Here is a 23,355-nt window from a genome sequence, read left to right as displayed (position 1 = left end):
CCGAGAACCCAAGAAACTGAAAAAAAAACCCGCATGTGATGAACAGAACCAAGGACAAGAAGGCGAGCAGCAGTGGAGCAGATACTGCTGCATCTGTGTGTTAAGGGTGGGACGAAGCAACATCCACCACTTCAAAGCATAACTATGTTTCATTATTTATTGGATGGAGCCAGGTCAATAATGCAACAGCAGTGTGGTACACACAGATACTGTGTGTTTACAGGTGCTTTTGCACTCGTTTCCAATCCTAACCTGCTGACACATCATATGTGCTACCCCCATGTGAACATCTGGATAAGAAACAAAAGATGCAGAAACACTCATGTACATACTACTTTTGATTTTAAGCCAAACAAACCTAACGAAGGAGGGACTGAAAAGTTCATCTCCTGATTGCCACTTTGCTGGTTTACACCTCTTACCTGCTGAAACTCAAATGCAGGTATGTCTTTGCAGCAAACAACATTATAATGTATATGCTGTAATAATAGGCATTGGCAGTTAATGTGTTATATCATTTAGTTTTTATAATGCGTTAAATTCTACATTATGCCAAGTCATCCCTGACCTGAAAGATCCTGGAGGTAAAGTAAATAAATACTGTTTACATATGCAGGTGAGCTATTTTTTAGTCAATAAAATATTAGTTATTAACGTTTTTATTATTGTGCATTGCAAAGCCGTTACATCAGAATCCATGCAGTGGAGGTTTCTCTCCCTCTTCATATAGCTGACTTATTTTTTGTGCATTCCTGAGATGTGACTTCTCTCCAGTTCTTGCCAGTTCCTTTGTTCACATACCTGACATGCATCAACTGATCACCAACGGGCAGTATATGAACCCCAGCTCTTCAACCCTGGACAGTGTTTAGGGATTAAGCTCCTCTCTAGGCTTGCAGTTCTTGTTGTGACCTCTGATGCCCTCAACTCTCTTCTCCAGATTTTCCACCTGCACCTTTCGTGTCTGTTATAGATCCCAGAGGCAAACTACTTGCCCCGCTTCCTCTGTAGTTCAATAAATCAGTGGTTTTTAAAGTTTTTTTTCTCACATGCCCAATATAAAAATCCCAAAAAGCTTGTCTCATTTAAAAAAATACATTTTTAACAAAGATCTAGTTTTACATCTCGTCTGCTGTTGCTCAGCGCAATACTGCAGTACAACTTTTAACCTTGACTCCATGTTTCCTGTTTTGCGGGTTTCAGTGTTCAGACTCAAGAATAATAAAACTGTAGGGGTTCTAAATCCTGTGCAGGCCTATTTGTTTTTAGATTTTTTTCAAGAAAAGGGAAAGAGAAATCAATAAACTAATCACTAAATATAAAATCTCAATGTCTATCAAGATCAACATCCATCCTACGCACGGAAAGCTGCGTAACCCTGCAAGGATACTTTTCCATCTTGCGTCAAACAGACTGCTGTTAAGATGAAAAGGCTGATACCTTTCCATTTCACACTCACAAACACACTCATGCTCAGATACACTTGCATCCATCCCCCGTATGTACTAATGGCTTTTCAAGTTGATTTTCTCTTGGCTGGGCAAAGCTAAAAGTAACTGTAGTGACTCAGGAGCTAAAGTGGCCACTGACACTTGATTTATTACATTATCCATTCTCAGACAATCTTTGTATTACATCAGATAAATCCACACGATAGTGAAGGATCAGGATTTTTACAGTATCACCTGACCCAAACTGATCTGTTGGATAATTTGAAGCTTATGCAGAAACAATGTGTCTGTTATATCGGTACAGACAACAACAAAAAAAATTGCAGAATTCCAGTCATAAAAACCACTCCTGCATAAACACTGTACCACCATGTTGACCTATAAACAATAAATACACGTGCCAAGATGTGACCTGGACAGAGAGCATGATGAGAGCCTGAGGGCTAAACCATTCAGACAGTTCACCCACCCGTTTACGCCTGACTGCTGCTGCTGCATACATGGGCCAACATCAAAACATGCACAAATGCACAGACCGAGCAGCAGCGGCAGCAGCAACCTCTGGGGCTGAAAAACAAAGCCAAAAGAGTTCCTCTGCTGGTTGCTCGAGGCTGTCTCCAAATGTGAGTAAAACCATAGACTCCTTTGGTAAAATATGCAACCTTACTGCAGAAATAAGCACGTTTACAACCTGCTACAAAAAGAGTTTCGGTCTCTATAGCTAATTTCTGCACAGGGGAGAATTTTTATACAAGTTGACTATTCGAGTGTGAGTGTAGATGTAGATATTAGTCCTTAGGCATAAACAAAAGCGCTGTAGTACTACTTATAGTAGAAAGTGCTTTAGTGCTCAAATTGAGTAGAAAGACACTGCATAAGTACCAGTCCAATGGTCTGCTGGCCAGTTATCTGCAGAATTATTGAATTCATAGTGGTGTAAAGCACACCCACTCTGGAGCAGTGGAAACACATTCTGCATACTGATAAATAACACCCCTCTACGTGGCAGTTTGATGGATGAGTCTGGGTTTGACAAAAGCTAGAAACATTACCTTCATGACTTCACTGTGCCAGCTGTGAAGTTTGGTGGAGGAGGGATAATGGTTTGGGGTTGCATTTGGGGGGCTCGCCTTGGCTCCTTAGTTCCAGTGAATAGAAATCTTAATGTTTCAGCTTAACAAGATATTTTAAACACTTCTGTGCTTCTAACTTTGTGGGAAAAGTTAGGAGACGCTGGAAAATTCACTGGAAAGTCCTCCAAGAAATGTGAATTTAAGATCGAGGCTTACAAAAGCTCCTGTAGATGTAATGTCAAGGTGGCCCAAAGCAAGGCTTCTAAAAATTAAAGAAATGATGACTTTTAAATTTAAAGGACTCAAAAAAGCAGGATGAATGTCAGTTACTGAGAGAACAGCTTTATAATCAAGCCTCCTGACAACCATCCAGGTTGACCATAGTGGTGGACCGTGAATGGAACAAGCTGGTGTCCTGCCCAAAGCAACGCCCGCAGTGACAATATGGCTATAACGAATTAACACATTCCCTGTGGAGAGGCAGGATAGACACACAGAGAGAAATCTGCCGTGGAAAATCATTGAGGAAAAGCATAGGAAAATATTAAGACTTGTTATTTTTTTAAAAAGCCACCAAAATGGCTTCATTTCTTATATTTTCCATTTATGCTTCAAAATCAAAGGGATTTATATATTTCTAGATAAACTGTACTGTAACGTGATGACTTCCCAGCCAAACATCAATGACATAAGAGGCAAATGGTCGACCACCTGGCAACAAGCATACAAAAATGCACCTTTTAAGATGCCAGGCTCTGATTTTGACACCTTTAGGAAAGCCAGAACATATGGAGGGGGCAGGTTCCCAGCATTCAGCCATTTTTGTCTCAGCTGAGCAGGGATGATGGAGCAGATTGCAATTCTGATATTTCCTCGTTATATAATCCAAAGTAGAGACAGACAGGCAGAAAGCTGCGGTTCAGATTAACAGAGAAGCAGACTTATGGAAAGACAGACATGAGGAGGCGGAGTAGTTGGTCAGAAAGAAAGTACACATTAAACTTTACATTAACACAGCCTGTTAAACTACTTTGCACAATTAAAGACACATTATTCCAGTAAAACCTTCTACATATTAAGAATAATATATAAAGCATCTACCACGCTCTCCAATTTTATGGCCTTTTAACTTTTACGGAGCGTTGCCAATAAAGTCGGCAGACAGAACAATGCGCGGGCAGGCAAACGTGGCAGTGTCGGACATGCAAGAAATTCAAAGCAATCATCTGTGGCCTCCAGGGATAATCACTGCAAAGCCCCACTGTCCCATTCACTGAGGATAAAACCCACTGGATTAATCTGCAGGCCTACAGAACACACACACACTTACATAACACACAGACCACTCTTCCTCTCTTTTGCATGCTTTTCTTTCACTTTGGCATTCACAGCCTCTCTCTCACTTCTGCTCTCACAAACACACACAAAACCTAGAGCACACACACACACACACACACATGCACACACAATCTCCTCTCCTCCATTTCTTCTCTACATGTATACATTCAAATGGACACCTGTCACTATACGTCTCTGTGCGCACTCATTTAGACATGCAGAGTGTTGACAGGCACATATAGAGCTGTATATATTAGGTAAAAACACACTGTTCTGTTCGTACGTGTGACAAATGGGGGAAAAGGATGTAAAAACAGCATGGTTCTCCTCCTGCGTGGACAACAGGATTAGAGTTATCACATGCTTGTGCTAACAACAAAAACATAAACGTCCTTACAGTTTTTCTCAAATGTTAAAACACAAAAGCCAATCCTGTAACCCAAATGACCAGTAGTCTAAACACATTTACTAAATGTAGCCACCATATTCCAGTACCATAAACACGTCACATGAAGACACAATTCACAAAACACAACCCTCTGTACTCATAAATCTAAACACATTTTTCCTTGCTAAAACACATGTTGCAAAACAACTCTGCTCATATTCTCAAATGAAAGCCCATGTGATGCAAAATGCTTGCCACAGTCACCAATCTTTGAACACAGGGAACACACCTGGCGTCAGTCACTACACACAACGACTCAAAATTGAAGACACCTGTTGCTAATGATGTGACCCCACCTATAAAAGCATAGTTTGGTGAAGATGCCAAACAATCACAATGGATGAAGGCATTCGAGCGTGCGGAAGGAGAAGAGCTGCAGGCCGAAGAGGAAGAGGTGAAGGCCTAAGAAGAAGAAGAGGAGTTCGGAGTAGAGGAGGAAGAGAAGGAGGCCAACAAGAGAGAGGAGAAGGTCCAGGTGGGAGAAGAAGACAACCTCGCACCATCATAACAGATGATATGCGAGCAACAGTAATTGATCATGTCATTGGCCATGGCATGACAATGGCTGAAGCGGGACGAAGAGTACATCCAAACCTGAGTAGGTTCACCGTGGCCACCATTATCAAGGCATTTAGACAACACAACAGGTATAGTACGCTATTGCTTTCTTTGTCACACTACAGTTTTACAGGCCTGTGAAAGTGGTCTGTTACTTTACATGTAGTTTTACATATAAATCAGTCAATTGACAACACATGTTTCTTTCTTTAGAGCTGAAAGGATGCCACATAGAGGTGGGAGGGTTGCCATATTCACAGCGGCACAAGAAACCCTCATTGCAGATATGGTCCGTGAGAACAACTGCATTAGACTCCGAGAGATCAGAGACAAAGTCATTGCAGATAATTTAAACTTTGAGAACATTGATGCTGTCAGCGTGTCCACAATAGACCGAGTTCTCCGGCGCCAACAGATGAGGATGAAACGGGTCTACAGGGTTCCCTTTGAGCGCAACTCTGCGCGACACATAGAACAACGTTACGAGTATGTGCATGTACGTATACATCCATGTCCACAGTACAGTTAGTGGACATACTGTGTTGCTTAGTGGCCTACATTACTTCTGGACAATACTGTGCTACCTGATTGACCGTTCTGAACACCTGTACGCTTTTCCATGTTCACAGAGGATAATGCAGTTGGACGCGATGGCCAGACCCCATGAGTACCTCTTCCTGGATGAGGCTGGCTTCAACCTCCAGAAACAAAGGCGAAGAGGCCGTAACATCATTGGCCAAAGAGCCATCACTGAGGTTCCTGGCCAACGGGGGGGTAATATTACTCTTTGTGCAGCTATGGGTACGGAGGGGCTTGTCCACCGGCATGCTGTCCTTGGGTCTTACAACACCCAACGTCTCCTCACCTTCCTAGAGGAGCTAAAAGACATCCTCCTGGACCGTCAACAACACCATCCTAGGCTAGCACATCACATGTATGTGATCATTTGGGACAACGTCCGCTTCCACAAAACACACCAAATCAGAGAGTGGTTCACCACCAACAGTGACCACTTTTTAAACGTCTGTCTGCCACCCTACTCCCCTTTCCTGAACCCTATAGAGGAGTTCTTCTCATCATGGAGATGGAAGGTGTATGACAGACAGCCATACACAAGAGAGAACCTCGTACGGGCAATGGAGCTGGCCTGTGCTGACATCCCAGTGGAGGCCTTCCAGGGATGGATTCGCCATTCCAGGGCGTTTTTCCCGCGGTGCCTAGCAAGGGACAATATAGCCTGTGATGTGGATGAGGTGATGTGGCCCAATGCAGCTCGGCGACATGATGCCGCACAGTGACTGTGTGTAATACTGTAAAAAGACCGTGTAGACAATAAAAAAGACTTCACACCCTGATCATGTTTCCGAGAGTACTGTTGTGTGCGATAGATTCTGTTTTTGCATTGAGTTGTGTTACAGTAGTGTACGTACATGCAGGATGTTTTTATAGATTTATAGTCTTCATGTGAAACTCCCAAATCTAAATGCCTAATCCTCTGCAGGGTTCTATGACGATCCGTTACTGTACAGTTTATAAAAATATGCATTGGCAGTTATGAACCAAAGAACCTTCTCACAAATTGAGCATTGTGTTTTGCTGTAGTGTGTAATGCTGTGTATAGTGTTTACAGTTTTGACAGCTTCGAGCTGCTCTCTTGGTGTGGGAGTTTGAGTTTTGCAGTGGGAAGGTGTGGTTGTGTTTATGTAGCTTTAGAGAAGGGTGTTGTGTTTGGACATTGGGGGACCTGGTGGTAACGTTTGTGACGTGTTTTAGCATTTGAGAAAAACTGTAAAAGATAATCGCGGCTTCTTTGCAAAAGGATTTGTACTTTTGGTGTTGCACCGACTTTAACCTTGCTGTAAGGTTAAAGTCGGTGCAGGTCAAAGGAATCGAGTTACTGCAACTCGATAATCCCATTGTGATCGATAAGAAGGATCGTATCACCATTTTGAATGTTTTATAAATGATAATTTGATGAAGCACCAGGATCAAAATACAGATCAAAGAACATTAAGTATTTCTTTGTCTATCCTTGATGTCTAACACATGCATAAACTGCATCTCCTATGTAGATATTTGCAAAAATGTAAGAGTTTTAATATGTATTCTAACATTTTTACATCCATATTTACTTGTGAAAAGACGTGTGGTTTTTTTTTTTTTTGTTTTGTTTTTTACTGAAACAGATCCACCCATTTCATCGAACATACTGTGATTGGAGGTGAAAGACAAAGGTGCCTTTAAGTTACATTAAGTTGGCCAGACATGAAACAAAGTGTTAAAGAAATGTGCAATAATCTTTAGATATGAAATCTCGTGTTCCGCATTTAGCATTTCAAGTTCTAAACCATTAATTGCTCTTTGTTGGTGCTACTACTGCTGGATTCTTTAAAGTTAGAAGTGCACAAATTTTGAAATTCTGCATTTACATTTGCCAAGACCAATTTTTCTTTGTTTGCTTTGTGTTTGTTGTTATTTTTCCCTCTTTGTATAAACCAAGAAAACATAGTCCTCATTTCATAAATGGTCTTTCACCTATTCATCAAACTGTTTTACATCTTTTAGCTAGCACAGAATTAATTTGAAATGAGAAATGAACATTGGCCACTGTCATCATGAAATAGTCCAATAACGTATCCTAACAGCTGATATATGACACTTTGTTAATTACACCTTGATAGTGCTGGGTTGGACCCATGTGTTGATTCAACAAGATGTCAGAAACATTACTCAGACATTTTAGTCCATATTGACAATACTCTCATGGGCTGTGGTGTTTAAACCGCACTCAGCTGGTATGAAAGGACCCAAACACATCATTACACCAGCAGCAGCAGCAGCAGCAGCAGCTTGAACTGTTAATCCATGGCAGGATGGACCCATGCTTTTCATGTTTCCACGAATCAATATTTTTATGCCAAATTCTGAAACTGCCAACTGAATATTTCAGCAGGAATCAAGACTCATCCATTATGTTGTCTAGTTTAGGTAAGCTTTATGAATTGTATTCCTGTTCGTAGCTGACAACAGTGGCACCCGGTGTGGTCTTCTGCAGCAGCAGCCCATCTGCTTCAAGGTTCGATCTGTTGCGTGTCTGTGTGTCCGTAGATGCGCCTACCTTGGTTATAATGAGTGGATATTTGAGTTACAGTTGTCTTCCTGTCATCTCAAAATAATCTTCATAATCTCCTTTGAGCACTGGGATTTTCACCCAGTAAAGTGTGATTATCTGATTTGATAAGGGCAGTTGAACAGGTGTCTCCAACAAACTGGTGAGTGTATATCAGTCTATTTCTCCTGTATATTGTTTTGTATGGTGAAAAGAACAGCAATGGGGGTATTTTAAAACTGAACACTTAAACTGATAAAAACTCACCCTGTTAAAGCTAAACTCTGTAAGCAGCACTCATTCTGACTGACTCAGCTTTAAAAATTAACTCTGTGGGTGCAACCAAAATATACTGGAGGGCTTCTTAAAACATCTGCCCCTCTCAGCCCTAGATTGATAAATGATGTGCCGCCCAAACTAGTTTAAAGAGTGCATGTGTTTATAAAAACCTCACTGGGTAAAATAAAAAAGGGAAGTCATTGCCAGAAGAAGATCCCCGCATTCATTTTATTGCTCAAAGTTAATAAGTGAGCAACAGAAGATTGGGATCTGGGCGCATAATCACTCGGGTTTGTCTATCATGTGGCAATTTCACAGACAATTGCACTGAAATTTAACAGGAAGCCGTAAAGAGCAAAATGAATAAATAACAAGGGGAGTACATTTAAGTATCGAATGAAGAGGAAGGAGAGGAAAAGTTTGCTACGCTGTTTGTGGCATGTGTGCGTGTTTGACAGATGTAGCGGGAGACTGGTGGTAATTTCTCACCTCTTTGTAGGCAGGGTGACAGAGTGGTGAGTGATAGGTGCTGTGGGGGAGGATGGGGGATTGATCATGGTGGGGGGCAGGTATGTGCTAATGAAAGCAGGAAGCACTTTCTCACCAGGAAGCTGATTATTTGAGCACCCTGGGTTCATGTTAATCATAACATTTCGGCTCCAGAAAAACAGAGAAAATGTCCAAGCAAACAGCTGCAATTAACATTTCATCAACCAAACCAGTTACACTTGGTTCACTGTACTTTCAGCAAAATCAGGACACAACTGTAGGACAAATGTAAGATTTCTTAAGGTGAAAAAAAACAAAAGTAAGTTTAATAAACTGAAGAAGAGCAGAATAAGTCCAACAATAATCCAGTACAAGAAAAAAAAAAAAAATGTGGAATAACTCCAGAAAATAAACCAGGAATCCTACAGGAGCAGACCATAAAGAGAGAAAGACAGAAAAAAAGGCAAAGCAAGTGAAGCAAAGCAACCAGAGACACAAGAAAACATATTATCAAAGTGAAACAGGAAGTGAGGGAGGAAAAAATAGACAAGAAAACACAGGAAGTCCTAGGAAAACATTATTAATTAAATTTAACAAATTGTTAAAGTAAAGTTCACCTGTTGCAGCTGAGATTTATATTTTTTTACATGCTGGATGCATTTGCACTCCATAATTTAAAGCAGCAGCAAAACCAAAATACAACATAGGACATAGAATTGACTGGAAGTTGGATATGTTTCAATTAGTCCATGTTGGGTGTGCTGCAGTCATTTCCTGCCCTAACTGAAATATCCACCTGTTTACATCGAGTTACAAACAACACCAGGCTGCCAAAAAAAGACAACACACACACACACACACGTGTTGATCTGCTTAAGAGTCGGCCTGAGCTCTTTGTCCTCTCTGACATTAACACAGGTGCACATGCAGGAAAGGGAGAAAGACTGGAGCAGTTTCTACTTTAACTTGAGTTTAAATTCATAAACAAAATTCATAACTGAATTCAACCTTAATGTCGCAACTGCGCAGCTTCAGTCATAGGAGTGACTATTGTACACGTTTTCTCAGACAGGGCCTTAAAAACTAGCATCTTAAAATAATTATTTCAAATACTTATATGCTGACCTCTGATCTTTTTTTTCTGCTTCTGTTTTTCTTGCACCTGACGCTCTAACCGAACATCCATCTTTTCCTCATGAAAATGATCTGTTACCATTAACGGCTCCCTGTTCACTGTGTCTGTACGGTCCTCTGGAAAAAGGAAGTGAAGGAAAGGTGAAAAGTCAGACCTCTGGATTAAAGCAGATCTGAACCACAAACAGCCAGGCCATTTTATAAAAACAATAAGTGTGATAACGAATGCTGTCTCACTTGTTTCCAGAGCGCAGAAACTAGATTCAGGTATTTTTCAGGACTTACTGCTTCAGTTTGCCTCGTTTCACGAATAGATTAACTTCAGATTTTCATTTTTGGGGGAACACTTTGAGAACAAACGTTTCGCTTTATGCGTAAAGTATTTTTCAGCGTGTTTCAGACTCGGGAGCTGTCCAAGGTCCTGAACCTGCACACGGCTTTTCTGTTCAATGGCCAGCTACACCTACAAGCTTTCAGAAACATGAAAAACAAGACTACACAGTCTGTGTTAACCTGCTGTTTAATCCTTACATAAAACAACCACTCTTCCCCTGTGACAGAAAACAGCCAAAAGTTCAAACAATTCAGCACATGCGTCGACACAGAGTCGCTACAAACACAACAGAAACACCTCAGCAACATGGTCCTCGTTTCCCCTCAGATATCATTACCTCACAAACAAAAAATAACCTAGCAAATATGACGCGTTCTTACAGCTGAGAACTCTGTCACGTCCTGGGACGTATAAACTGCTAAAACCTGAAATCTGGAGAATCATTGAAACTTTAATTATCGCTCTTCTTTTGATTATTCTGTGGGTCAAAATGAGAGGATAAAAAAAATCGAATTAAACCGACCTGGTTAAGTTTCTTCAGCTCTTTCTCTTCTTTTTCTTTTGCTGTATGTTTGTACGGGGTGAAGATGTCTGTCCGTCCAGCCGCTCCGTTCAACGGGACTGTCCCCGCCCCCCAAACCCCACGCCCTCCGCTGGATCAGCACCGCCCTCCCCCTTAACCGCCACAGCAAGCGTTAATCTCCGCAGGTCTACTCATCAAACACTTCCTGTTAATGATTCACAAAATAAAACCTGTGAAGGAACTGTGTAGTTACATTAAGTGAAAACTGTGTATAACGTGACTGGTGTTTGGTCATTAGGAGGTGCATACACAGGAAGTGGTGCTGAAAAAACTTCCGACATCCCAAGAAATCCAGGACTATTTTTAAAGGTGGCAAAGCGACAACACTACAAGTCGGAAATGTCGAAATATACATGTCATACATAGATTATAGCACAGGGGGGCCCTTGGTTACTCCTGTTATTGGAAGCAAAAATAAATGAATAATACACATTTCCCTAACATTTGTGAAAGATCCCCGGTTTGATTCCATGGGAAGACACAAATTCCTTGAGAGTTGCATTAAGAAGGATGTAAGGCATTAGGCACAAGTCAACCAGGCAGTGCTACCTGCTCTCCTATTAGATAAAATACAAGATATATAGCAACACAGCTACTTCTGACAACAATAATAATAATACTAGGTTTGGTTTTAATTTGACAGTCATGCCACCTGATTTCCTGTCTCATTGACGCCTCTCACAAAATGGCCGCGCCCTCTGACGTCAGCGGTAACGGATAAAAAGGTAGGTCAACTGCGCGCTGCTGTCTTTCTCCTTCGATATCAGGCAGAGCTGCAGGCTGATCTGCGCAAACTGCAGATTATTGTCTGTGATGTAAATTCACGGTGCTTTAGTCCGACTGTTTACTAATTAGAAAGCAGAGTAACTGACAAAGAAAACTTTTTACTGAAGGAAATCAAATGAAAACAATAATAAATGTGAGAAAGAAAAATCTGACTTTTTTTTCAGTGCAGGTGATTAATGCGATTTGAGGGATAGATAAGAGAGCATTCAAAGAAAATTTTATTTATTTATAGAATATTTCTGACATAAATCCAAAAGCGTGTAGTTCAAGTTTTTTTCTATTCTTTTTTTTTTTTTTTTTTTTTAATTGGTATACAGAAAGATTTTCATGGTTACAAGTATGGTGATTTTCTTTCCTACCCTAAATATTTTTTTAATAACCTTACATCCCCTTACATGCAATACATTTCCCATCTCCACAGACCAGACTTCCTGTCACAAGCATATCTATCCATGTGTTTATATGCACACAGAGCCCAAAAAGCCTCTTGAGATTGTCCTCTGTGTGCTCAGCTGATTGCCCCTGGAGTCCTTGACTTTACATAATCACACAAAATGCTAAAATGCTTGAAAAGACATGGTGCAAGGGCAACACGTCTTCTTTACTAAAAAGGTCTTTTTAGCTGGAGAAATTGCAGAAATTAGAAGCTGTTGTTCCTTTTTTAAGATGAAAATCTGCTTGTGTGCACTCTCTTTTTTTCCAGCTTTTATTTATTGTACTTTAACGGATACGTGGCCTTAGATGACTCACATCTGCAGAAGCAAACAGCATACATGCAAGACAAACATTAAGCAGGTAAAAGGTGAGAGCCATGGTGCCTTGATTATTTCTGCAACTGTGGAGAGATAACACAAGAGAGGTCCTAATGAGCTGGGGAAAGGAGTGTAAGGTAAAGGCTTAGCAGTGATCAGATCATATCATCTTTCTCCTTGTCAATTCCCACACTGTCAAAAAGACGCATTAAAAAAAATTATGTCACTACGCTTTTCCAATTGTCCTTTGAGCCAATCAGCCCTTAGTTCTTGTTCTTTTTGTCAAGCAAGTGCTTACTGTGCTCCATCAACAGCATGTGGTGATCCTACACTAGTCCTTGTCATCTCTCCTAGTTTAATGGATTAATGTCCTTATCGCCCTACTGTCTTCTTCCTCATTATTTACTATTAAAACACTAAAACATTCTCCAGAAATCCAGTTGACCCTCGAGGCCTGAAAGCAGCTGATTAGCAGCAGAATGGATCTATGCAGGTGATGGATTGGCTTTCCTCATGTGTTCTTACTAGCCCATTTTTAAAAAAAAAGCCATTAAGACCTCCCTCCCAGTTAATGATCCAATAGCAATAAAGTCAAGAACCCAATAACACTGTGACACTGTGTTGCCACTGATTGAAGCAGTCCTCCTCGAGTGTTTGAAAATGGCTCAGAGTGCAAATTTATGCATAGCACAGAACATCCAGCAAAGAGACATTTCCAAGTGATTACTCTGATGTGTGACAGTTGGGAACTGGCAACTGGCTGTGTCAATTGAATACATATAATTTGATAAGTATTTAGCTATCATTTACAAAACAGTGATAGGATTCATGCTGCATAATGCGTAAAGTACTACACGTGTGGTATTGGGACATTTGAATACTGCACTGCACTATTGTTAATCATAAAACCCATGCAGCTACAAAGATATCAACTCATTTTCAGTGTGTATAGTAATCTACACGTGTACCTGAAACTGACCGGCTGAATTTAATGAAACTCAGAGGTGGAGGAGGTGGAGGAGAGGCAAAGGGACAGGTCATTAACTTTTGGATCAGGTCTGAATCCCTTTGTTTATGTGCTATTGTTGTGTTTTTTTGTTGTCTTTTCTACCTTTTTGCTTTGAATTACAAACATGCTATACTGTGTTGCAACAGTGAACCATGAATTATGCCTAATAGACCTAGAACAAGATTCCAAGTTATCCTCAGGCACATGCTGTTTGACAGCTGAGCAACCACAGCAAACAAGCCGGCTGTGGACAAACATTCTGCTATCAGTGATATTTGGACAATGTTTGTCGCTGACTTATCAAATACTACAGTCCTGGTACTGATCTCTGTGCAGAAGAACAGATGTTATCTTTGGGAGGAAAGTGCAGTTTTTATTTCACCTAAATCAGCTTCAAATGGAAGTTGGGAACAACTGTAGTTCAGGAGGTAGAGCAGGTAGTCTACTGAGGCTAACCCTAACACCCCACCAACCACCACCTTGGACATAAATGATTGAAATCCTCAGTATCTGTCATTGATAAAGGAAATTGTACAAGTATGACAACCAGATACATTAAAAATGCCAGTATATAATATAATGTGGGTTAAGAAAGTAGATAGTAGGTTTTTTCTTACTTCATGTGAACGTACCGCATCAGGCTCTAAAAACACCATCTGAGAAATCTTGACTTCTCACAACACCAGTCCATCTGCACAAGGATTCGCAATCTTTTTTGGGGGGGTTAATCCTCCTTTTAAATGTAGGTTTCCTTCAGATTCATCTGAGCTCACATGTTCAATTTGCACTGATGACTTTCTTGTCATGTGTTCTTGCAGTGCGGTGTTTATGTACAAATTCATGAGGCTTTGCTTTGCCTGTGTCTTTATGTGAGCATAAAGTATGGACGAGTGATATTTCATATGTGCAGGCAGCTGAGATGGAATAGTCCCAGAGGGAGGGCAGAAAGCTGAAGCACCAGTCAGAGAGGATCATGGTATCACATCTGTCTGAACATGTCATCGATCCAGGTAATGGAGCCGCTCCGCTTTCCTCTCAACAACCCTCTGTTATTATGCAGCAGCTACAGATGGACTCATTGCAAAAAATGCAAACGATAAAGAAAATACGAAATGTGAAAGGCGGGGTATGCTGCTAGCATGTTCAGCGGGGGATAGTTGGTATATCAGAGGAATAAATAAGGAAAATAAAAGTCTGACTCAGGAGTTAAGCAAAGCTCCCCTGGCATGCTTGGCTCGAGGCTAACTGGCACAAGACCTTCCTGTTGGCCGGATGTTTTTTATATCCCACATAATGGGGAGCCAAAGAGCTCGACTCTCCTGACCTACTGACACAAACAACTGTTATAGCCAAGCAGCTGAACTTTAACAAAAAAAGAAAAAAACATGCACTCTTAGTTGTGAAATGCAAAGAGAGGGAAAACAGAAGATTTGAATGTGTTCATGATTGAAAACTTTCAAGTGGAAAGTGTTTTGGGTGATCTGGGCAGCAATTTCAATCATCTGTAAGGCATCAGTCACATGAAAGAGAACAAAAAATAAATAAAATCTAAACCTATATCGTTTTATAGACTGAAGTCTTCCACTACAAACTAAATTAAGAAACAAACTAAGTGAAGTGCTTTATTACAAACAACAATTCTCATTCTCGTATCTTCTCCTAGTGTCTGTTTTTCACTTTTACTTGTTAGCTTAGTTCAAATTACATAATTAGTCTAGGGAGGGAGGCTCTGGGTTCTGGCCGATTGTGTGGCTGACCCAAGGCTACTTCTTTCTATTTCTTTTTCCCAGATCTCCAGACCTTTGAGTTATTGTTGTAAAGGAGAACGGCATGGTGGTGCAGAGGTTGGTGCTTACATGGGTACAGTCAAAAGGCGACTACGGCATGTTTTCTGTTGTGGCTTTAACAACATATTGTAAGACTGACATGATTCTCACAAGCTTCAGACCTGCGTCACATTAAAAGCTGTGTTTTCTCAGACATTTCAGAATTTTATGTAATAGATCTGATAATAGATGCTTCTGTCCTCTCTGCAGTTTTCTTTATGGACGACTGTTATGATGAACTCTCTTTTGTAAGAAAAACACAAATTCAAAGTCAAACATCAGTCAATATTTACTGCCAAACAAAACAAATGATAAATTAGAACTGTACAATATGGTAATAAACATTACACACACACACATATCAGTTCAACAAGAGAAACACACAGCGCTGCTTGTGATTAAATCTCTCTTTTTCTTCAGGCAGACAGACAAGTCAGTGTCCTTTAAACCCTAAAAAGTGTGAAAATCTGGCTTTTTGGTTTGTGTATTTTTTTTTTTTTAAACACAGAGTGTGTTATTATAATTCTTGTTATGACAAAAAGACATTGCTGTTAACATATAAAACGGTCAAATCTTGAAAGCTGATATAGAATATAACAAACTTTCTCATAACCTGTCAAATAAATGCGAGTTAGAGGTGTCACGATAACATGTATTGAAAATCCTGATATTTAAAAATGAAATGTAAATATTGTGTCAATGCACAATATGAAAAAACTTTGTTTTGTATGCTTTTGTAGGGTTAAGCATCATAGCATCTCTCGCCATGTCTATGAATTTTGAGTAATAAACAAAGTTAATGAATCTGACTGAAAGCACAAGTACAGAAGTTTCTTTTTCAACCACTCATATTACAATATTATAATGATGAAGTTTAAGTCTGATATCGTGACAGCCCTAACATGAATCCTTAGCTCACTGTCTTTAGTAGGTCTTAGAGTTCACAAAAACTGTGACTAAGAACATGACTTCATGCAGTATGTTGTCTCAAATGTAGATTTTCTATTTTAGACATTCACTTTAATTTCTGCTGAAATTAACACACATCAAACTGATAAACATTCTTTGAACTTACAAACCTTCAAATATTCTTCGGTTATCATAAAAACAAAAGCATGCTACAAATGTTAACACCTCAAAGATCACTCTGCAATCAATGAGTCTGCTGCAAAAAGCTTTAGTGGAAAAAAACATCTTATTCCACAAAGATTAAAGTGTTTGTTCTTAAAAGTGCCCAGTTATGAGTGGGTAGTTACCATTTAATGAGCACTACTGTGCACTGCTGCTGACCTCCCCCACACAAACAGGAATGCAAAGCTCTGAAATGTTGAGCTTTGTGTTCATCATCTGACCTACCAAACATCTGCATACGCTGCTTCTGCCAGGTCCTTTATCAAGTAGCGAGCCACAGACATTCAAGATCCACAGCTGATGTTATATGTCAGTGCGTGAGTGGGGGAGGGGAGAGAGAAGGAAATGAGATCACCCCTGGAGGTCAAAGGTTCGGAGGCAGTGACTGGAGCAGCAGTAGGCTACAAAACTCACAGTGGTCCTGAACAGGAAAGGAGAAGGACGTAAGTATGCATGTTAAATCCTTCTTCGGGGGGAAACTAAAAAAGACGGCGTGTTTGCCTGACCTGCGGTGCACTCCTGCCAGGGCGGTGTCACGGAGGGGGAAGAGTTTGGGGTAGATGATCGTGAACATGGCTTGGCTGCATCGGTGACAGTGACCGAGGGGGAACTGCAACAGATCCCGCAGGCTCTTTGGGAGGGTGATGGGAGGCAGCAAGCTGAGCTCTAAAAACAGCAGTAAACAAAAAAGGTCCTGTTAAAGTTTGAAGTTATTAAATTATAACCAGCAGGTGTTTTCTAACGTAAGAGTGAACACTGTCTCCTCACGTGTTGGGCGGCGGTGGTAGATGCGGTGCAGCGTCCTCATAGCCAGCTCCTCCAGGGGAACAACATGTTCTGTCTCTGAGCCCACCACCTTCACTTCAGCTGGCAGGCCAACCAAGGCTTCACTCAATTCCTCACCCAGCATTTCACCAAGTCCACCCTCCAGCGCTTGAGCAGATAAGCCACATCTGCAGGACAACAACACACACAAACACAAGTATGCAGCCCATTAAGTCTGCAGTTGTATTTAGTAAAGATGCTACAAACCACCTTTATTTTATACAAGACGTATATCAGTATCCTCTCCTCACATGTGCAGATCTTAAGATGATATCTTAAGACAGCTTCACCACTATGCAGAGGATAATACTTACCACCTCGCTCTTGTCCCAACCAACCACATTCTCTATACATTTTCCAACAGTCTGTGGGCTAAATACCAGTTAATTTTCTGGCTAACTTATATCCAACATCATGGAATTGCATTTCTTTTTCACTCTGCTAATCAGCAATGACCTTTATCAGTTGTCTTAAACTGTATCTGTTGAGCTGTTGGGATGGTGTATTACCCGCTGCAGCCGATAACTTTGTTGTACAAGTAGGACGGGAGTCCTTTCAGGTCCACATTGTTGTCAACAAACACAAACTGCATCTCCCGTGATCTGCCCAGATCTGAAACACACAAAGATTTCAAAACCACCTTGCTCATTTTATTGTCATCACTAGAGCAAATAACGGAGGGACAGAGAAGAGGATTCACCGACCCAGTGGTAGGAAAGTCAGCCGGTTAGCTGCCATAGAGAGCTGGTTAAGGCGGTGGAGCCAGCAGAGCTGTCGGGGAACGTGGCTCAGCAGGTTGTGGTCCGCTGTCAGATTCTGTAGTGAGAGACAGCGATGCAGTCGGTCCGGTAGAGACATCAGCTGATTCATCGACACGTCAAGCGTCTCCAAGTCCTGCAGATCACCAATCTCTGCAGGTGTCACAAATATGTGAGAGACGTAAATCTCAGATAAAGCTGCAAAACTTTATTATTTGAAAGAAAGAAAGAAAAAAGAAAATCCCAGTTTTGTCAAACTTTTATCAGAAATTTGATTTGTATTTGTTGTTCCTCGCTGGATGCCTTAAAACCAAAGGGTTTCCAAACATCTCAACTAGACATAACATCTTTGTTGACAGGTCTTTTTTTCATCATCTTGGCTAAAGCTGATGTAAGCCCATTATACCCTCCTCTTAGAAAGAGGCAGGAGCCTGTGGGATTTCTAAAACAAAACGAGAGCATCGCTGCAAAAAGAACAGCAGCACAGTCAAATGATTATATTATTTTGGAACCACAGCTGTAAATGAATATACTCTCTGGTTTTGGTTAAGTATACTTTGATATAGGGCTGGAAGCACTGTTTCTCATCACTACTATTTTTATTTTGCACACACTGTCTCACAGTTTGCACAGAAATTCAGTCAACAGAAATTGTGACACTCGAAAAATAAATTGTTGGTGTTGTCACTAAGTTCAGGAAACATTCCTGGTAAATCAAAAACCATGGCAAAAAGAAAACAGGCAAACAAATACGTTACTGAGAATTTGACTATGGGCAGAACAAATAATAATCTAATTGTTTCAAGTTATTGACAAAATCCACGGAGGGTAACTATTTTTATTTATTTTAAAGTATATGAAATTGCACAACCTCCCTTCAGCTTCAGCTACACTACTTATATGCGCCTCGATAATCTGTGTTTTTTCTCTCAGGTGGAGCTCTGCTGCTCTCTGCTGGCAATTAAAATATTTACAAGTCGGGAAACCAAACACGCTGGGAAAAAAAGCAACAGTTCAAAGTGATTTTATGCCAAACATAAAATATAAGTCTTACTCTTACAGAGAAATTGCTGAAGCAGGTAAAAGCATTACCAATACACGTATGTTGTACATGTTTTGCTCTTTTTTTTGTAATATTTCAGAATAAACGATTTTATTCCACTAGTGTTTTGTTTAGAAGCTTTTATGTAAGACAAGTGCCAATCAATAGTTCAAACATGAATACATTAGCCAATCGTGTTGTTGCACTGACACGAGTACAGAGTAGAATTTTATGACAGTTTCCAGCGGACATCCTCCTTCTCTGTGCTCATAAAGACACAGGTAAGCACAGTTTTTTTAAGCTTTTCTTGGTTTTCTATAATGTGAATAAGCACATTTTGTTCAATGATCTCATTTAATTGGGTCCTAATGATATACAAATGTTGCCAATGCATAGTGTAAGTATAACGTTTTGTTGTGGGGGAGGGGCAGGGGTTAAATTCTGGTTTGTATCAGATTTTGCAAACATTAAGCATTCATCTTAAATTCAGCTTTCATGTCTCTGTGACCATTGTAATTAAATGAGACTCTCTTTATCACTATAAACTACAGGGAGTGCAGAATTATTAGGCAAATGAGTATTTTGTCCACATCATCCTCTTCATGCATGTTGTCTTACTCCAAGCTGTATAGGCTCGAAAGCCTACTACCAATTAAGCATATTAGGTGATGTGCATCTCTGTAATGAGAAGGGGTGTGGTCTAATGATATCAACACCCTATATCAGGTGTGCATAATTATTAGGCAACGTCCTTTCCTTTGGCAAAATGGGTCAAAAGAAGGACTTGACAGGCTCAGAAAAGTCAAAAATAGTGAGATATCTTGCAGAGGGATGCAGCAGTCTCAAAATTGCAAAGCTTCTGAAGCGTGATCATCGAACAATCAAGCGTTTCATTCAAAATAGTCAACAGGGTCGGAAGAAGCGTGTGGAAAAACCAAGGCGCAAAATAACTGCCCATGAACTGAGAAAAGTCAAGCGTGCAGCTGCCAAGATGCCACTTGCCACCAGTTTGGCCATATTTCAGAGCTGCAACATCACTGGAGTGCCCAAAAGCACAAGGTGTGCAATACTCAGAGACATGGCCAAGGTAAGAAAGGCTGAAAGACGACCACCACTGAACAAGACACACAAGCTGAAACGTCAAGACTGGGCCAAGAAATATCTCAAGACTGATTTTTCTAAGGTTTTATGGACTGATGACATGAGAGTGAGTCTTGATGGGCCAGATGGATGGGCCCGTGGCTGGATTGGTAAAGGGCAGAGAGCTCCAGTCCGACTCAGACGCCAGCAAGGTGGAGGTGGAGTACTGGTTTGGGCTGGTATCATCAAAGATGAGCTTGTGGGGCCTTTTCGGGTTGAGGATGGAGTCAAGCTCAACTCCCAGTCCTACTGCCAGTTTCTGGAAGACACCTTCTTCAAGCAGTGGTACAGGAAGAAGTCTGCATCCTTCAAGAAAAACATGATTTTCATGCAGGACAATGCTCCATCACACGCGTCCAAGTACTCCACAGCGTGGCTGGCAAGAAAGGGTATAAAAGAAGAAAAACTAATGACATGGCCTCCTTGTTCACCTGATCTGAACCCCATTGAGAACCTGTGGTCCATCATCAAATGTGAGATTTACAAGGAGGGAAAACAGTACACCTCTATGAACAGTGTCTGGGAGGCTGTGGTTGCTGCTGCACGCAATGTTGATGGTGAACAGATCAAAACACTGACAGAATCCATGGATGGCAGGCTTTTGAGTGTCCTTGCAAAGAAAGGTGGCCATATTGGTCGCTGATTTGTTTTTGATTTGTTTTTGAATGTCAGAAATATATATTTGTGAATGTGGAGATCTTATATTGGTTTTACTGGTAAAAATAAATAATTGAAATGGGTATATATTTGTTTTTTGTTGAGTTGCCTAATAATTATGCACAGTAATAGTCACCTGCACACACAGATATCCCCCTAAAATAGCTAAAACTAAAAACAAACTAAAAACTACTTCCAAAAACATTCAGCTTTGATATTAATGAGTTTTTGGGTTCATTGAGAACATGGTTGTTGTTCAATAATAAAATTATTCCTCAAAAATACAACTTGCCTAATAATTCTGCACTCCCTGTATACAGTGCTAACCCTTGTTGCACAGGGGTCAGCAATGTTAAATTTCATTCACTGTGGTTTGTGCTGCTGCAGTGTATGGTTAGCACAAAATCAGAAGGACCATCTGGACTTGCTCCAAGACAAACCACTAGTCTAGGTAGCTGTACTTAAACCGATGCCCCTGAATAAAGGACTCAGGCTACTAGCTGAAAAGGTATCAAAGAATATAAGATAATGTAAAATAATTTAAGCCTCTAAAAGGAAATCTAAAAACAAGACAGACAACTGTTGTGTCTTACCTGGAGGAAGGCATTTGAGCTGGTTATTGGACAGTCTCAGGTGCCGCAAAGACCTCAGTCTGCCAATCTCTGGACAGAGAACCTGCAGGGCATTATTGCTCAGGTCTAACGACTGCAGTCTGGCCAAGTTTCCAATAGCTGGGAATGAAACCAATCTTAATATTCAAACAAGTGAATTAAACACTGTTATTAATAAGATTGTACTGGACAATGTGCTTACCCTCAGGAATAATGACCAAGTTGTTTGAGTGCAAATACCTGAAATGTACAAGCAGACAGTAAGACAATTACAGCTCTGGTGTTTGCTGCTGAAAACACCTAAATGTGAGAGACAGTTAATCAAATTTAGTGATGCAACATCTGGTGGTTAACTTCACTAGAAACCTCTTGATAAACACAAAACACACCATCAATCTCCGACAGCATGTGTCAAATCTCTGTTGTCATCATTTATAAAACAAAACTTAGTTTAGCAAAATACTTACAGTTCAATGAGATTTGGGAGCTTTTGAGCAAGATTGTCAGGCTGATAAAGACAGAGCAAAAGCAGAAGTAGTTAGAAATTTTCTTTGGGTTTCATAAGTGTCTCATATGGTAAAATGAAAATGCACTGTGTGGATACCAGTGTAGTGAGTGAGTTTCTCTTCATGTAAAGTCTCTCCAGAAACTGCAGGCCTTCATCTTTCAGCAGCTCCACGGGGAAAATGTTCAGGTTTTTGTAGTTAAGAAACAGGTTTTTGTGGCGCTCCTGCTTGGCCATGAATATGGTCTCATGAAGTTCGGTTGCCATTGCTAAGGAGACCTCTCGTCCTCCGGTGGAGGAGCCCTGGCAGTGCCTCCTACCTCTATGGCATCACTGGATCCTGACAGACAAACACATGAGCAGACGTCCTGACAGATATTCAAGCTGCAATGGCGACATGAGGTGGACCCAGACCACATTAACAGGGGGTTTTCGTGTGATGTGCAACTACAGTTAATGGCTCACGGTTGCATAAAGTAGGAACCTGTTAGTTCATTTAATATTAGACAAAATTAGACGCCATATGACACACAAGAAAACATAATAAGCAGTAATATTTGTTGTTTTAAACTATTAGCATGACAGCTAACAGGCTGCTACTGTCCAATAACATGAAAACTGTAGTTTACCTCAGCTTTGCAGGGCCATTTTAATCCCCTTTAAACCTCACATATACTCGTAACCAGCTTAATGCGCCATATACGATGTCAAAGGTAAATTACCCGTTAACTAGCAAATGGTTGCTAAACAACAACAACCAACCACGGCCAGACGTCACGGCTACCTTCTTCTTCGTCGTCCTCTTCCTGTGGGGACGTTTTCGGCGGACTAGACGCAGCAAAGGGGCGTTACTGCCCTCTTCAGGTCATTCGTGTATTTCTATTTCCGCTTTCTCGCGAGATGACGCAAAAAGAATGGGCTCTATGGAACTGTAGTCCAAACATGTAAATCTTTCAGGATAATCATTTTTGTTCTCAAGTTAATAGTACATTGAAGATATAATAGATATAATATATATGAATTGTAGCTTATACCGACTTGTATATGAGGCTGAACACTAAAGAAGGAGAAAAAGACTTTTGAGACTGTTGGTGGAAAAGTATAGAGAAGGTTGCACTGCGTCTTTGTGGATCGAGAGAAAGCATATGATAGGGTGCCAAGACAGAAACAGTGGTACTACACAAGGTTATCAGGAGTGGCAGAGAAGTATGTGAGTGTGTGAATGAGAGGGACACAGCCGTAATGGTGAAACTGCAAGGAGCAGAGAAAGTGAAAGCTGATGAGTTTGAATACTTGGGGTAAACCGTCCAAAGCAATGGTCTGTGCACAAGAAAGGTAAAGGAGAGTGCAGGTAGGGCGGAGTGGATGGAGAGGAATATCAGGGGTGATTTGTTATCAGGGCTGGACTGGGACAAAAAATCGGCAGAGGCATTTTGACTAGAGACCGCCCCACGAGGTATTATAGGAAAAGCCATAAAGCCTTTGAATGAAAAGAAACGCTGTTGTGACAGTAATGT

The 23,355-nt window shown here is 40.7% G+C and overlaps 2 protein-coding genes across 3 annotated transcripts in view; both read right to left on the bottom strand.

Annotated features, from left to right (window-relative positions):
* Positions 1 to 10,853, bottom strand: part of LOC146393246 (synaptosomal-associated protein 25-B) — a 42,073-nt gene extending 31,220 nt beyond the window's left edge. Inside the window, exon 1 of the mRNA XM_084928476.1 lies at positions 10,737 to 10,853. The gene's annotated coding sequence lies outside the window, so the exon portion shown is untranslated. The remainder of the gene's footprint in view (positions 1 to 10,736) is intronic.
* A 4,580-nt stretch (positions 10,854 to 15,433) lies between these two features.
* lrrc28 (leucine rich repeat containing 28) lies at positions 15,434 to 22,667 on the bottom strand. Of its 2 annotated transcripts, none has more exons than XM_084928464.1 (10): positions 22,561 to 22,667; positions 21,938 to 22,178; positions 21,801 to 21,841; positions 21,536 to 21,573; positions 21,316 to 21,453; positions 17,830 to 18,036; positions 17,635 to 17,737; positions 17,069 to 17,253; positions 16,807 to 16,966; positions 15,434 to 16,721 (listed from the first exon to the last, which is right to left on the bottom strand). In XM_084928464.1, the coding sequence occupies exons 2-10, from the start codon at positions 22,103 to 22,105 to the stop codon at positions 16,652 to 16,654; spliced, it is 1,110 nt and encodes a 369-aa protein (XP_084784590.1). In that variant the 5' UTR covers positions 22,106 to 22,178; positions 22,561 to 22,667; the 3' UTR covers positions 15,434 to 16,651. The 2 variants fall into 2 exon arrangements, with proteins under 2 accessions (XP_084784590.1, XP_084784582.1); XM_084928456.1 differs by having other exon boundaries at positions 22,468 to 22,656.
* Positions 22,668 to 23,355: the final 688 nt, after the last annotated feature.

The sequence above is a fragment of the Perissodus microlepis genome, chromosome 1 (genome assembly GCF_051167445.1).
Source record: "Perissodus microlepis isolate ML-2025 ecotype Zambia chromosome 1, ASM5116744v1, whole genome shotgun sequence".
In the NCBI taxonomy this organism is placed as follows: domain Eukaryota; kingdom Metazoa; phylum Chordata; class Actinopteri; order Cichliformes; family Cichlidae; genus Perissodus; species Perissodus microlepis.
The sequence above is the reverse complement of the archived record's forward strand: the minus strand, read 5'-3'. Positions and strand labels throughout refer to the sequence as shown.

Coding starts and splice junctions, on each gene's coding strand:
- lrrc28 (XM_084928464.1), bottom strand. CDS start 22,105: ATGGCAACCGAACTTCATGAGACCATATTCATGGCCAAGCAGGAGCGC. Junction 21,574..21,800: donor CTCCCAAATCTCATTGAACT/GTAAGTATTTTG, acceptor TGTACATTTCAG/GTATTTGCACTCAAACAACT. Junction 16,722..16,806: donor CTGGCAGGAGTGCACCGCAG/GTCAGGCAAACA, acceptor TTTCCTGTTCAG/GACCACTGTGAGTTTTGTAG.